Here is a 17,204-nt window from a genome sequence, read left to right as displayed (position 1 = left end):
TTCTGGATATCAGAAAAGGAAGGTGTATTTCCTTAGATGAGAAACTAAGGTTAGAGGTAACTTGGAAAAGGAATATCAGCTAGCAGTCTGTGAATGGAATTCTGTTTAGCTTCTTTGTGATAGATATGTGAATTATGGTATTATTATTGCCACTTTGGATGTCATATTGAGCTACTGGTACTCATTTTTATGAGTAAATGTAAAAATAACAGTTGACATGGATTATGAAACATTTGATTACAGAATTCTAACTGATCTTGATTTCCTTCTTTTTAAATACCCAGATACCTCTCATCCCTGCACGAATGGGCATTTGAAAGTGCCATTGTCAAAGGTTTGCAAGCATGGAGAACTCATCAATGCTTTCCTCCTTGCATGACGAATGTAAATTAGACAATTACATTGAACCTCACTACAAGGAATGGTATCGAGTAGCTGTGGACACACTGATTGAACAGGGGTTAGATGCATACCAAGAATTTCTTGCCAAGGAACGAGTGTCAGACTTTCTAGCCGAGGAAGAAATTAATTATATTTTGAAAAATGTTCAAAAAGTGGCACAAAGCACAGCATATGGTACTGATAATTCCTGCGATGATACCTCATCTTCAGGGACTTACTGGCCTGTTGAGTCTGATGTGGAAGCTCCAAATCTTGACTTGGGCTGGCCGTATGTGATGCCTGGACTCTTAAGGGGTACCCAAATTGACCTCCTCTTTCATCCACCAAGAGCACAACTACTTACAATTAAGGAAACCATTCGGAAGATGATAAAAGAAGCAAGAAAGGTAATATTTCTATTTATAAATGAAAAATTTGAAATGTGGAAAATCACCAGAGTAGTATAACAGACATATATGTTAATAAAAGAGTCTCTATATGTATAGACCATGCCTATTTCAGGAAATATGTATATGGATACGTAGAAAGGTTGTAACTTCCCATACCTTGTAAATATCTGAGAGAGTGGTGTTGGGTTCCTGCTACAGGTGGAGATTTCCTTCTCTTCATCACGTACATGAGAGATCTTCACCCATGAAGGCTGAGGTGTATGGACCGGAAAAGAGATGATTTGATGTATTCATAGCCTAAATCACTTACATTTTCCTTAATCTCTGAAAGGAAATATGTGGTTGGCAAATCCGGTGAATTTTTCTTTGTTCTTAACAGGACTGAGCCCTAATTCTTGCTCTGGATATAGTTTATCCTATTAAATAAAGCATAGATTTTCTTATTTATTTCCTAAGTTGTGTGAAAACAGTGAAAAATCAGGCTTGATAATGTAAAATTCTAAAGTAAAGTCCTGAGGTGCTTAGCATTTTAGGGCCTCTGTACTCTCTCTTAAATATTTATATTGGTTTATAAATCTCAGAAATTCTATTTTAGAGCTCAGATAAAACTGTAGAAATGTTCTTTTAATCAATCTAATAAAGCTTCTTGGGAGTTTTCTATGTACTCACCACCATGATGGATGCTTTGGAAACTACAACAAAATTTCCCAGGCTGTTTATTGAGAGTTTTAAAATATGTGAACAGGGCTTCCCTGGTGGCGCAGTGGTTGAGAGTCCGCCTGCCGATGCAGGGGACACAGGTTCGTGCCCCGGTCTGGGAAGATCCCACATGCCACGGAGCGGCTGTGCCCGTGAGCCATGGCCGCTGAGCCTGCGCGTCCGGATCCTGTGCTCTGCAATGGGAGAGGCCACAACAGTGAGAGGCCCGCGTACCGCAAAAAAAAAAAAAAAAAAAAAAAAAAAAAATATGTGAACAAAACGTTATGATTGTTAACTACGAAGTGTCTATTTCTTAGTTATGGATACTATACAGTATAGAAATTTAGACCTAAAAGGGGCCTTGGGATGCACACATACACGGCATTGCTTTCTTTTATGTCAACAAGACACAGAGATGCTTGGGAAAGCATGCTTTTATGAAGTACAGACATATTAGACCCTTGAAACCCACAGGGACACGGTAGTTTAGAAGACAGGCAACTAAGAGCCTCCCGTTCACATTAGGAAGACACAGTGTTCCAAGGCTATTGTCAAACTCAGGCTTTGCAAAAGTAAGGTGATTTTTTTTTTTTCCCCTGGACCTTTTAAACTCAAATAACCTGACCTTGTAACCATATTAACTCCTTTAGCAGGGTTACATCAAGGGAGCACTAATCTATTCCAGTTGTTAAAAATTAGCTATAGAATCAGGTACACGGTAGGTGTCCAAACTTTCATTGAATGAATTGAACTGTCAGTTCAATTTTCTGAATTGAACCATAAGGATTTTTAAAACTGGACTATCCTGTGCTCTGAGAACAAAGTATACAATTGTATTTTGTGAAACAACAGAAGTCAAGAAAATATATGAGTCCTTGTAAAGGTAAAACAACAAATATCAAGTATGAACATTTGTGAATTTCTGCTTGGGGAGACAATATGTTTTTGAGCTACAGTGTTAACTGAAAATTGAAAAATACATCAGTGAAGCTTAATATTTGTTATTATGGCAAACTTAGTAGTTATGAGTTCATTAGCCTGCACCACAGCTAATCTCCTATGGGGCATTGCATTTCTGTGGCACAAAATGAAATTCAGGAGCTAGCATGAGTTCTTGGGCTAGCACTTACTGGAAACTGAACATTAGTCATGACCATCTGATGTAGTTTTCTTTCTAATGTGGCAGCTATTTATTTAGTGAGCCTCTAAAAGTAATATCCTCTGCCTGGTCATCGTCTGCTTAGAATTCCTACTTGAATTAGCAAGCTGAGGAACTCAAAGTCCAAACTGTAAAACAATAATGTGATGCTTTGCTTCTCTTTCACCAAATCTAAGTGGCATAAAATAAGAAAGAATTCTACCTTTATACATACCCAAGGTATGTATATTACCTTGTATATACATATCCAAGCTGAATTCAAAGAAAGAGAATTATTTGAACTTTATAAGTTGAGTATACTGAAATTGAATATAAATCATAATAGATTACGTAGTGGTTTTCTTTCCCTTTTTTTTTTTCCCAAAAGCATTGGAGAATGTGTTTGTTTCTAAACAGATGCAATAAATATTGAGGTTAAATGGGCTATAAATGCATGGGATGTATATTTTGTGAATATTTTGGAAATTTCTTCATATGTCACTATGTTAATTTAAGGATTTTTGAAGGATCCAATACTCCAGAGAAGAAAAAGTTATTGATCACATTTTTACAAAATTTTAGACTATTTAGCCCATAACTGAACAAGGTCCTGTGAAAAATGTTAAAATAAGAAGAGCAAATATTATTATGAAATACCAGCTTGTTGGAACACGTTGCCTTTTAAATATTCTGCCTGCTTTTCATGACTATCATTTATTCAGCAGGTAAGTTAGGCTCTTGTAAACCTTCAGAATCAAGCCTGTTAGTTATTATGATAAATTTCTTTTTTCTGAACTATTTTCAGAGGACAAATTCTCTTTATTGGTAACTCTTAATGAATTGTCATGACAGGATAAAATGTATGAAGAGGATGATCTTTTTTTTCATAAAGTACTTGAATAATGTTTATTTTAGTGAATAGAGTGAAGTTTTTTGCCTCTGTGAAATTATTTTGTTAATCAACATTATGAAACTCTATGGAGCTATGAGGCCATAACAAGTAGAGCTAAGAACCAGCAAAGCAGAATCTAGGAAGTGATCTCAGAGAAGAATTTAAATTCGTTTTCACTGCTCTGTTTGCAATTAAGATAAGGTGCTTATGAAAATAAATGTCATATAATGGAAAAAAAATCTTAAAATAATAAAAAGAAGCCAAAAGCAGTTTTCTTAGAGGTCCAAACATTTGAAGTCTGCTCATAACCACTGAAAATATTTTGTTTTTGAATTTCATTAATTTATATGCATTTGTTTTATTATCTCTGAATCTTTCTGTTTTTATAAGCAGGATATAATCTTTATAGTATTTCAAAAATCCATAGATTTGTTTGTATTTGTTCATTTCATTTATGTCAGTTGTCACAGGCTATTCAGAGAGATTTTTTCTTCTTCTTCTTTTGTTTCCATTTCTTTCTTTTTTTTTTTTTTCTTTTGTATATTTGCTTATTTGGCTATTTGACAATTTTCCTTTGGGAAAATCTAATTACAGGTAATACCCTGTGCCCTAAAATGGTCTTATTTTTATTTACTGGCTCTTTCCTGACTTCCTTCTATTTTTCACTGTGTGGTTGACATAATTAAATCTGGTTCAACTTTATAAAGTCTGATAGCATCTAGCAAGACTTTTCCCAGGTAATTATCTGTCTGTCGAGAGGTGTTCCCAAGATGATATATGCATTTATTCCTAATTACTGCTACTCCCTGTTATGAAAATGTCCCCTCTAATTACTTTAAAAAGTCATCTTTCACTAAAGTCATTTTTCTTCTGTCCACTCAGTAATAAATATCCCTAAAGTAATCATTTCTGGTAGCCTTGAATATGTAAATGTTTAACCAGAATGCTGTTGGCCTCTCTGTTTCCTAATTCTAGGCTAGCATCTTCCATGAGATGTGACTCTTACTCTTGTGAAATATGGAGTCGAGAAGATACATAAGCAAAAGTCTAGTGAGAATTAGGGCAGAAGTGATTCCTGAGGTGCTCTGTCCTGCATCTCCTGAGTTCAGATCTTGGTTGCTTCCTGAGTCACTGTTCCTAGGCATGTCTGTTACGGCCTCAGAATTCTTAGTAATACAGAGAAACATTTACTACCAGGTGGCCCATTGCCACAAAAGGGAAGGTGGACTAATGATGGGGGCTTCTGGGATTTGATGGGTGTTATAAAAGTAGCACTGGACTAGAGGCTTGATAGCTAACTAGTTATGGATTGAACAAGTCATTGTACACCACAGGTATCTTCACTTGTTTAATGAAAGACATGAAGCAAAGCATTTTAGGGTTTTTTAAATCGAATGTTCTTATCCAAATCTCTAATACTGCTTACCACCTCAAGGGTATTTCAATATGTTATACTGAATTAGTTCATTATATGAATAATAATAATTGTTTCATAGTGTGTCACTTTCATCACTATTACTTTGCAGCCATATCCTGCCCAGCTAAGTGGTATTTATGTGTTTGTCAGTGCCCTTATAAGACTAGGGTTATCTCTCTCCTGATAGTCCCAATTTTTATTAAGAATTTCCTCTCTGCACCCTCCCTATTCCAACACAAAGAATATTTCTTTGTTTAAATTTGAGTCAAAATTAGTTTCTTCCAAAAAATAGCTTTTGCTTAGTAAGATTTAATGACATTAGTATCCCATGACATTAATTTGAACAGCTTTTCTTTGAATAAAATGCATTATATGTGTGTGTATATACCTGTGTGTGTGTGAGTGTGTGTGTGTGTGTGAGAGAGAGAGAAAGAGACAGAGAGAGAAAGAGAGCGAGAGATCTTGTTAAAAGTCTTTTTAAAATTGTACTGACTTTACCGTGTTAACTCTCACTGTGTCTGCGTGGGAATACTCTCTGTATGCCAAACTCCTGGTTCTCTACTCCTATCCTCCACTACTAACAATAACCCTGATGATTTTAACACAGTTACTTAAGGGAGAGGAAAGAGTAAATAAGATGCTCTTTACCCTTATTGCAAAATAGAGTTTTGAGTTTCCTTGATTGACTTGATAACTTTCACAGGCAGAAAGCTGCAGCCTCTTTTAATTGACAATTTCAAATAATGCTCTTTTTCAAAGAGACTTCATGGAATGACATGAAGGCTCTGAATCTCAGAGTCAGTTAGGGCTGGGTTGAATCCCAACTCAAACAGCTGTTTGCACTAGACATTATACTACAAACTCTCTGAACTTTAGTTTTCTCATCTGTAAAACGGAGATGCTAATACTCCATAGGATCCTTGCAAGAGTGGAATGAATTGGCTGACATATCTACCATGACACCTCCACATGTTTAATACCCTGCGTGTGGTGTTGAGATGATGGTAACCCCTTCTTCTCCTCCTTCTACTTTTCCTCTTACTACATTACTCCAGACCTTTATTTTGTCAAAGAATCCATCAGCCTATATTTTTAAAATTAATTTTTATTGGAGTGTAGTTGCTTTACAGTGTTGTTAGTTTCTACTGTACAGCAAAATGAATCGGCTATACATATACATATATCCGCTCTTTTTTGGATTTCCATCCGATTTAGGTCACTACAGTGTATTAAGTAGAGTTCCCTGTGCTATGTAGTATGTTCTCATTAGTTGTCTGTTTTATACATAGTATCAATAGCATATATGTGTCAATCCCAATCTCCCAAGTCCTTCCACACCCTCCCTTCCCCCTTGGTATCCATACATTTGTTCTCTACCTGTGTCTCTATTTCTGCTTTACAAATAAGATCATCTATACCATTTTTTCTAGATTCCACATACATGCATTAATATATGGTATTTATTTTATCAGCCTGTATTTTTGCATCACTGTGATTTGGCATTTCTTCTTTAAAAGTGAGAGCAACAAATGACCAAGTCCAGTATCTAACAAGACAGCATCTTACCAGGAATGCCAGCCAGGGTTATTAGCTGTTGTTGAAATGACTCAAACCCATTTCTGAAATATCATGGTGATTATGTACACTGCATTAGCGATCTACATAGCATTTTCCCAGTATTACTGCTTAGAAAGTTCAAAATGGGAAAATTTTGATTCAACATAAGTTTGTATATTTGAAAATAAGACCCACTGTGAAGACAGCTTAGATGTATGAATTTTATACTCTGGATGTGCAGAAAAGGCATCTCTTTTATGGACAGCTATTCAGAGTTGAAGAAAAAATTATAAACCTGCTTTCTTACATAAAGATCCAAAGATCTGAAAAGATACAGAGTTCTGGTGAAAGGCTAAGGCGGAGGTAGGGGAACATTCTGTAGACCAAGAGGAAAAAAGGTAGTCATTCCATTTTCATCTTGAATTTTAAAAGTGATAATTTTATTAGATTTTTAAATAAAGACATTATACAAGGGTTCCATATTTATAAAAAAGAAGAGCAAATTTTTGTAAGTTTTTAAAGTTCATATTTATTATAGACCTGCCATTTAGGGTCAAAAGTTGGTTTAAGTAACTCTGAGTTTATGAACTATTATTACTTACTAAATATTCTGATGTAATTCAAAAAGTAATATTAGGTATATTATTTAAGGTCTACCATAATTAGTCTTAGATTAAAAGACTTTGCTTTCCTGATAGAGTGGCTGTTTTTCTGCTCTGTGGAAGCAAAAGATCTGGTGTATGAAAAAATAAAAAAAATTGTTATATAAGACCTCCAGCTTGGTTTGTATACTAAAGTCATGTGTGATTTATGAGTTTCAGATGCTTTACCAGGCTATGTCTTATCAGGTAAAGTCTTAAATCACCCATGATTTTCATTTTTAACCGATTTGAATTATTATTATTGAATTTGGATTATTTCAGAGTGAGCATGATTTATCTGATTAAGGGAAATGTTTTTAAGACCATTTTCTGTTCTCAGTTTTTACCCTTTGGTACTCTTTAATTCTTTTTCTTTTCTTTTTCCAAAATAAGCTGTGAGAAGCAATTCCTGTAGGGACTGCATGTGGTGTGTACAATCTTTCTCTTGAACTTTGAGAGAGCCTGTTATTGACCATGGGACAAAATTTAGTTCTTTGTATTCTGGGTTCTCTGAAATAGTTTATTTTTTATGATAATTTGTTTACTCATTTTCCTTCCTGTCATAGGATTAAATTTTTTAAAACTTATTTATTTATTGAAGTGTGTAATATTTTTCTGATAATACACCTTTAGTAGTTTGTTGGAATGGCAAAGCTAATCGTAAAACATTATGATCATAAAACATTCAGTTTTCCTAATGTCTAAATAATACTTAAAGTCATAGGGATAGAATTTAGCAGTTTTGCAAACTCAGATGCCTTTAGAGCCAAGCCAGAAAAATAACCCTGCAAAGGAGAACGGGGCAAGTAGTATTCCAATAGGAAGCTGAAGGAACATGGATGAAGAGAACTCTGTAGGCATCTTTGTTTAAAATGTTATACATAAAATGTAGTTTGCAGCTGAATGGGATGATAAGCTTAGGACCTCAGGTACACATTGAAGCATCTTATCAAATGTTAACTTCCATGAGAATAAAGGGATATAACTTTCTTTTGCTTATCTGTCCTCCTAATGAGATGTGAAATGTAATGGGGGGTTGCTATGGGGACCCTTTTAAGATGAGGGTGGCTCTCACACCAGACGGATGTTTGTATTCCAAGGATTCTGCCTATTCTCCTATAGTTGCCACAGATTCATCATGTGGCATATACTTTTATATCAATCATTCATGTCTTTTAACTAGTCGCTCTTCAAATTATCTTGAAAAACATTGCTTTTATCATCAGGACTGGAACTAGCATCTGATTTTGAGTAAAAGATTTATCTTATGTTATCTAGTAACAGGAACACGTAATTTATTGAGCACTTATGTGTCATGTACTGGTCGGTATTTTACATGCAGTACTTTAAACTGACCTTCATACCTTCCTGGAAAATAGGTACTTTTATTATCCATACTTTACTGATGAATAATCTGCTTTCTTGTGATAGGTGTGACTAAGTCAGTGGTCATGATCTAAAAGGGTCATAACTGGAAACTATTAATAGCTGCATATTCCCAAATGGAGGTTTTAGAAGACGTGGTTGAGAGGGTCTGGGATGGAGACCAGTTGGTGGGGATGTGGAAGCACTGGTTTCTAAATGGGCCATGTACAAAGCCATTGTGGGGTTACTGTTAGAAGTCAGAAGTGACCTACTGGAAATGACAGAAGGTTATGATATGTAGATGAGATGTAGCACCTAGAATGCAGACTAAATCAGGATATACTGAACAGAAACAGGGTCTCTGAGTTTCAAGTAAAGGAGACATTCAAAGAAGTAAGAGAAGGGCAGTCAATGAGGTTGTCCTCTGGCCTCTTCTTTGTTCAACTATGACTGGGTCAGCTAGCCTTTGGCCAGTCTTAACAGGTGACAAGCATGGCAAGCTACTCATTCATTCAGCAAATATTTATTTAATGTCGGCTGTGTGTCAAGTAGAGTTCTAAATTCTGAGGATAGGGAAGAGAATAAAGTACCAAAGAAACCCTATTTTTGAATGGAGCTTACTGACAAATAGGGAGATTTAGATTTTAATAAGTGTAATAAATGAGGAGTGCTATGGAGAAAAACAAAACACAAATATGGCTGGGTAAGGAGCGCTGATTGAGAGCGGTGGCAGGGGTTAGTTTGCGATTTTAAATTGGGTGTTCAGAAGAGGCCTCATCAAGAAGGTGACATTGGAGTCAAGATTTGAGGTAAGAAGGAATGAGCCCTGCATCTCTTTGAGGGCAGAGCAGACTAGACATAGGGTAAGCTTTAGGGCAGGGACATGCCTTCTTGTTTGTTAGAGGAACAGTATGGATGCCAGTTCCTGGACCCAAGAAAGCAAAGGGGAGATGAGTTAGGTGAGTTCAGAGAGGTATCATGGAGGTCCTCATGGACCATTACAAAGACATTGGCTTATGCTCCGTGTAAAATGGGGAGCCACTGGAGAATTTTAGGCAAAAGAGAGACATGATCAATTTGAAATATGCTTTATTTTAAAAGGACACATCTGGCTGCAGTATTGAAAATTGACTATAGGGGTTCAAGAATAAGCATAGCAGAGGCTGTTACAATAATTCAAATGTGAGATGATATTGTCTTAGATCACCAGGATGGTAGCAGTGCTGGTCAGATTTTGGATATATTTTGAAGGCAGTAAAATGTGGGGTATGAAATAAGTTGAAGAATATAAGATGACCCCAAAATTTTTGGCCTGAGCAACTAGGATTATGGCATTGTCCTTTGAGTTTGGCCTCGGAGTCATGAGAGAGTTGGAATCAGGAAGCAGGCAGAGACCAAGGCGCAGGGGCTTTTAAGTTATCATTTTCACCAGAGCCCTGAGATAGTTGACTGGTGACGGCAGCCACCAAGAGCAACATGTGTCTAAATAGAGATTAGGGTTCAGATTAGAATCTACATCCAGTGTGGCTGGACTTGGAAATAGTTCTTGTCCTGACCTCATAGGTGAGAGGCGGCCTAGGAAGTACCTGGATAAGACTCAGTTACAACAAAGTAGGTAAAAAAAAATACATGTGAGATAAGAAGACTGGCTGGATGATGACTCAGGACCTGATAAGTCAGGAGGTTATATAACCTGCTGAGAAGCAGAGCCTCCCAAAGGCAAGTGTTAAGTAACCCCATGTGCTTGTCAGGTGAGGGGAAAAACAAGAACTGGGAGGGTGCCTTTGGGACGTCACTTTCTTCAGAGGTCACCTTGGGTCATACATGTTGAGGAGTAGGAGATGTACTGTGGAGAGCTTGACATTTTAGACAACAGGGAATGTGGGGGGAGTAGAGTGGGGCTGGAAAAAGGAAGGCGGTGGGGGATGTGTGTTGAGATCAAATTGTGAAGGTCCTTCAGTCCAGCTTTGTGGGTATGGACAGTGAGAGGTCATGAAATGTTTCTGAGTAATACCATTACATCTGATCCTGGATATATTAACATTTTGTTGGTTAGTTAAAATGTAGAGGGAAATATAAAACAGTTTGTAGCATATGTTGGGATAATGCTCACCAGCAGGCTGATAATGGCCTGGAGCTGACGATGTCTTCTTGAAATGAGAATATACCTTCAATTTCCTGCAGGAATAGAAAACTATAACTACTTAATTCTGTGCCCTAAAGAAGGTGATTTGGGGGGTGGGTCTTAAAGCTATTTAAAAATGTCTTAATATTTTAAGTCAATAAAATTTATTTCTGTATAAAAAGTTTCAACTACATACTATACTATATATAGTTTATATGTCTTTATTGAATCCCTGCTATGTTCAAGACAATCTGTTAGGTCATACAAGTAGAAAAATAAACACTTCAAGTGGTTTAGAGTCTAATATTTGGGGGATGTGCTAAAAGATTTCTGGGAGATGTATAGATAAGAGGTTGAGGGTGTATGGACATTATGTGAGTGACCTATGTATTACAAAGGGGCTGGATTTTTTCCCCACCTTTTTACTCTGTGTATCAGAGTGTTATAGAGATATTTCCTGAAGTTTCAAAGTAGAAAAGTTTTGATGTAGTTGAAATGCCTTCAAAATATTTGCTGGCAGAGACAGATTACTAGTTCAATGATTGCATAGAATAAAGGTTTATTTTTTCTTATTATCAGAGTATACCTATTCCTTATAGAAAATATGGGGGAAAATACAGGAAGGGGTTAAGAAAATAAACTTTAGAAATTTTCTTCCCTCTAATATATAAATAGATGGATAGAGAAGTACATGTGCACACGACTGTGTGTGTGTGTGTGTGTGTGTGTGTGTGTGTGATCTCTGAACACCCAATATTAGATCGCTGAAATAGAATGTTCGCATGTAATATAGTTGAGATCATATTTGAAATTATGTATAACAATTTGCCTCCTGCTTTTTCCACTTAGGATTTTTCCCATAATAAAATACTTGATTTCCTGTGCTGATAAGCAAAGGCATATAGAACAGGGGCAGTGGAGGCTGCTTGGGTGCAGGTAATAAGGAAGTTCATTGTCTCTTGGGAATTTGAAAACAACAATAAGTCTGACTAAAAGGCAGTGTGTGCTTTTTTTATGACACCGTGTGCTGGCAGAGACCGTGTAAATAATATCAGAGATAATGTGCTCTTTCTCACCAGGACAGCCTCTGCTGCAGGCAGGGCGGATCCCTGCTACCTGGACCCGTACCTACTCTCCTCCCACCCCAGTACTGATATGATGAGCATCTCCCAGTAATATTCCTTTAGAAAGCCTTTAGAATTTAGAAATGAAGAAAGCCTCATAACTATTTTTGCATAATTATTAGCTACTCAATAATTAATCTCGAAGCTTTAAAAGCAGAAAAATCAGTAAGTGTACATTTTCTTTCCTTTGGGCTGTATTAATGTCTTATTAATCATCACCTATCAATTTTCCCCCTAAGAAGTCAAACAAATATTTTAAATAAGTAAATAAATGTGAAAATGCAAAAACATTGCCATTTGGCTAAATATCAATCTAATATGTGCTACTGGAAAATCCATAATCATGAGAAAAAAATCAGTATCTGAGTCACAGTACATAGTCATACTCAAGCCTGCTGAAATTTGGGAGCAGTTACTTAAAAAAAGAAAAGAATCTCGGGTTAGTGACCATGTGGTCTTTTTACTAAAGAACAGTTGGAAATTGAGAAAGTCCAAAAGTGCAAAATCACCCAACTGATTAATAACTCTCAGTACAGATCATGTTCAGGGGTCTTCCATTCCCAGACTCATATCACATTGCTTCTCTACTGAGAAGGAGAACTAAATTTGTTCATGACATTAATACTATCTAGCATTTATTGGCTGGTATGTGCCAGGCTGTGTGCTAAGCTCTTTATATGTATTAATATTTATATTCACAACAGCTCTCTCAGGTAGCTACCTCTGTTGCCTCCTTTCATGGGTGAAGAACAAAGAGGTTAAATAATTTATACTAGGATGTGAAGTAGGCAGTGCTGGTACCTGAGTCCAAACAGAGCACCTGATAGACCTTCCATGCTGGTACTAGGCAAACCACTGAATTCTCAGGACACTTTTGTACAGGTCCTATTACATTCGGGTCCTGATGATGTACCAGATAGAGTCCAGGTCAACAAGCATGGCGTATATGAGGCTCCTCCTGTTAAAGGTGGCTCCCGCTGCATCCTCACCTTTGTGCTTTATCTCCTTCCACCTCCCTCCTGTCACTTGACCCTGCAGTGTTACTTACTGCCATTCTGTGGGCCTTCCATGACAGCTTATTGCTTCCTAATTTTCTACATGATTATTCCCCTCCTTGGAACATCCTTTTCCATATTCTTTGCCTCCCATTCATCTTTTAAAATCCATGTTCAATTTTACTTGCTACATTGAGCCCTGATCAGTTTTCTTGCCAGATGTTGATTAGTTGCTCTTATGATATTGTCACCTTTATACTTGTCGTTTGGATTTTAGATGAGATATGTTTTGCATTCTGTCATAGGGCTCAGGGTTCTCTACCCATTCTTTTCTTATTTTTTAAACTAGGTTATTTGTTTAAGATTGATTTCTAAGAATTTTTTATGCCATATATTAATTATTTGTCAGATACATGTCTTGCAAATCTCTTCTGTGGCTTACTTTTTCACCTTGATATGGTATGTTTGTTTGATAAACAGAGGTTCTTAATTTTAATGTAGTTCAATTTTTTATTTTTTATTTTAGGATTAGCTATTTTGGAGTTTCATGGAAGAAATATTTTTCTACCTACGATCAAGAAGATGTTCCCCTTTGTTAGCTTTTAGAAGTTTTATTTTGTCTTTCATATTTAGGTTTACAAATCCTTCTGCTATTGATTTGTGTGTGTCATATGAGGTCAGGGTCCATTTTAATTTTTGTAGAGATACTATCTAGTTGACTTAGCACCATTTATTGAAAAGATCATCCCTTCTATGCTGTACTGCAGTGACACTATTGTCATAACTTAAGTGACCACTTTGATATTAGTATATTTCTCACTGTATTCTGTTCCTTTGATCTATTTCTTAACCTTGTTCCAAGACCACAGTGTTTTAGTTTTTATAGCTTTATAGTAAGCCTCTCTATTTGGTAGCATAAGTATTCGAGTTTTGCTCTTCTTCAGTATTGCCTTGGCTATTCTAAATCCTTGGCTTTTCTGTAGGAATTTTAGAATCATCTTGTCAATTAAAAAAAAAATCTGAGCTTTTGATTGGTATTATATTGCATCCGTAGAGTATTTGAACAGAATTAAATGTTACACTATTGAATCTTCCAATCCATGAATGACATATGTTCCTACATTTATAGTTATAAATACTTTCTTTCAGTGAGATTTTGTAGTTTTCTGTATATAGGTCTTACATGTCACTTGTTTGATTTATTAATGGTTATTTGTTTTTATTAGAAATAATATTTGAATATTTTTGTTCTAATTTTTTCTTCTTTGCTAGTGTGTAGAAATACAATATATTTTTCATATTTTGACCTTGGATTCAATGACTTGATAAATTCATTTATTAATTCCAGTAGTTTATGTATAGATTATTTGGAATTTTCTAGATATATCATCATATCTGTAACTAATGCTAGTTTTATTTTCCCTTTTGCAATCCATGTAACTTTTTATATTTTTGATTTACCTTACTACATTGCTAGGTCTTCCATTACAATGTTGAATATAGGATGAAATACAAACAGTACTTGCTGTGAATTTTTTTTTTAACAAGCTACCATTGCAGTTGTAAAGACTTTTATTGTTGCTTATTTAGAGATAATGTATCTTTTTTCTACATCTGCTTTTTTTTTTTTTTTTTTTAAACATCTTTATTGGGGTACAATTGCTCCACAATGGTGCGTTAGTTTCTGCTTTACAACAAAATGAATCAGCTATACATATACATATGTTCCCATATGTCTTCCCTCTTGCGTCTCCCTCCCTCCCACTCTCCCCATCCCACCCTTCCAGGCTGTCACAAAGCACCGAGCTAATATCCCTGTGCCTTGCGGCTGCTTCCCCCCAGCTATCTACCTTACTACGTTTGTTAGTGTGTATATGTCCATGACTCTCTCTCGCCCTGTCAAAACTCACCCCTCCCCCTCCCCATACCCTCAAGTCCGTTCTCCAGTAGGTCTGCGTCTTTATTCCTATCTTACCCCTAGGTTCTTCATGACATTGTTTTCCCTTAAATTCCATATATATGTGTTAGCATACGGTATTTGTCTTTTTCTTTCTGACTTACTTCACTCTGTATGACAGACTCTAGGTCTATCCATCTCATTACAAATATCTCAATTTCATTTCTTTTTAAGGCTGAGTAATATTCCATTGTGTATATGTGCCACATCTTCTTTATCCATTCGTCCGATGATGGGCGCTTAGGTTGTTTCCATGTCCTGGCTATTGTAAATAGAGCTGCAATGAACATTTTGGTACATGACTCTCTTTGAATTTTGGTTTTCTCAAGGTATATGCCAAGTAGTGGGATTGCTGGGTCATATGGTAATTCTATTTGTAGTTTTTTAAGGAACCTCCATACTGTTCTCCACAGTGGCTGAACCAATTCACATTCCCACCAGCAGTGCAAGAGTGTCCCCTTTTCTCCACACCCTCTCCAGCATTTATTGTTTCTTGATTTTTTGATGATGGCCATTCTGACTGGTGTGAGATGATATCTCATTGTAGTTTTGATTTGCATTTCTCTAATGATTAATGATGTTGAGCATTCTTTCATGTGTTTGTTGGCATTCTGTATATCTTCTTTGGAGAAATGTCTATTTAGGTCTTCTGCCCATTTTTGGATGGGGTTGTTTGTTTTTTTGTTATTGAGCTGCATGAGCTGCTTGTAAATTTTGGAGATTAATCCTTTGTCAGTTGCTTCATTTGCAAATGTTTTCTCCCATTCTGAGGGTTGTCTTTTGGTCTTGGTTATGGTTTCCTTTGCTGTGCAAAAGCTTTGAAGTTTCGTTAGGTCCCATTTGTTTATTTTTGTTTTTATTTCCATTACTCTAGGAGGTGGGTCAGAAAGGATCTTGCTGTGATTTATGTCATAGAGTGTTCTTCCTATGTTTTCTTCTAAGAGTTTGATAGTTTCTGGCCTTACATTTAGATCTTTAATCCATTTTGAGCTTATTTTTGTGTATGGTGTTAGGGAGTGATCTAATCTCATACTTTTACATGTACCTGTCCAGTTTTCCCAGCACCATTTATTGAAGAGGCTGTCCTTTCTCCACTGTACATTCCTGCCTCCTTTATCAAAGATAAGGTGTCCATATGTGCGTGGGTTTATCTCTGGGCTTTCTATCCTGTTCCACTGATCTATCTTTCTGTTTTTGTGCCAGTACCATACTGTCTTGATTACTGTTGCTTTGTAATATAGTCTGAAGTCAGGGAGCCTTATTCCTCCAGCTCCTTTTTTCGTTCTCAAGATTGCTTTGGCTATTCGGGGTCTTTTGTGTTTCCATACAAATTGCGAAATTTTTTGTTCTAGTTCTGTGAAAAATGCCAGTGGTAGTTTGATAGGGATTGCATTGAATCTGTAGATTGCTTTGGGTAGTAGAGTCATTTTCACAATGTTGATTCTTCCCATCCAAGAACATGGTATATCTCTCCATCTATTTGTATCATCTTTAATTTCTTTCATCAGTGTCTTATAATTTTCTGCATACAGGTCTTTCGTATCCTTAGGTAGGTTTATTCCTAGATATTTTATTCTTTTTGTTGCAATGGTAAATGGGAGTGTCTTCTTGATTTCACTTTCAGATTTTTCATCATTAGTATATAGGAATGCCAGAGATTTCTGTGCATTAATTTTGTATCCTGCTACTTTACCAAATTCATTGATTAGCTCTAGTAGTTTTCTGGTAGCATCTTTAGGATTCTCTATGTATAGTATCATGTCATCTGCAAACAGTGACAGCTTTACTTCTTCTTTTCCGATTTGAATTCCTTTTATTTCCTTTTCTTCTCTGATTGCTGTGGCTAAAACTTCCAAAACTATGTTGAATAAGAGTGGTGAGTCTACATCTGCTTTTAAGACTTCCTTTTCATGTCTCACTTTCAGGAGCTTTAATATGATGTAACTGGATGAGGACTTATTTTTTAATTTTTTTTTCCTTGACATAGTAGAGCTTCTTGAATCTGTCTTGTCTTTCTGTTGCTTTAGAAATATCTCAGCTAGCATCTCTTCAAATGTTGATCCTCCTGTTCTATTTCTGCTCCTGTCCTAAGAATTCTAATTGCTGGTGTATACATCTTTGTTTATTTTTACTTAAACACATCCCATATAATTCATATTCATTTTTGTATCTTCCATAATTTTCTCCCTGTATATTTCATTCTGGATATTTTCTACATAGGTATCTTTAAGTCTTAACCAATCCTTTCTTTGAATATTATTTATTATTAAACTCAACTGTTGAATTCTTAATTCTGATGGTATTTTTCAGCCATTTATATATTTATTTATTTTTAGGTTTGGGATTTTTATTTATTTATTTTAACATCTTTATTGGAGTATAATTGCTTTACAATGGTGTGTTAGTTTCTGCTTTATAACAAAATGAATCAGCTATACATAAACATATATCCCCATACCTCTTCCCTCTTGCGTCTCCCTCCCACCCTCCCTATCCCACCCCT

At 36.0% G+C, this 17,204-nt stretch overlaps 1 protein-coding gene across 1 annotated transcript in view; it reads left to right on the top strand.

Moving 5' to 3' along the window:
* The first annotated feature begins 344 nt into the window (after nucleotides 1–344).
* The window catches only part of FAM83B (family with sequence similarity 83 member B), a 66,171-nt gene continuing 49,311 nt past the window's right edge, over nucleotides 345–17,204 (top strand). The window contains exon 1 of the mRNA XM_065886235.1: nucleotides 345–788. Within this exon, the coding sequence (XP_065742307.1) occupies nucleotides 345–788 (444 nt within the window). The remainder of the gene's footprint in view (nucleotides 789–17,204) is intronic.

This window comes from Phocoena phocoena, chromosome 10 (assembly GCF_963924675.1).
Source record: "Phocoena phocoena chromosome 10, mPhoPho1.1, whole genome shotgun sequence".
Taxonomy (NCBI): Eukaryota; Metazoa; Chordata; class Mammalia; order Artiodactyla; family Phocoenidae; genus Phocoena; species Phocoena phocoena.
The sequence above is the reverse complement of the archived record's forward strand: the minus strand, read 5'-3'. Positions and strand labels throughout refer to the sequence as shown.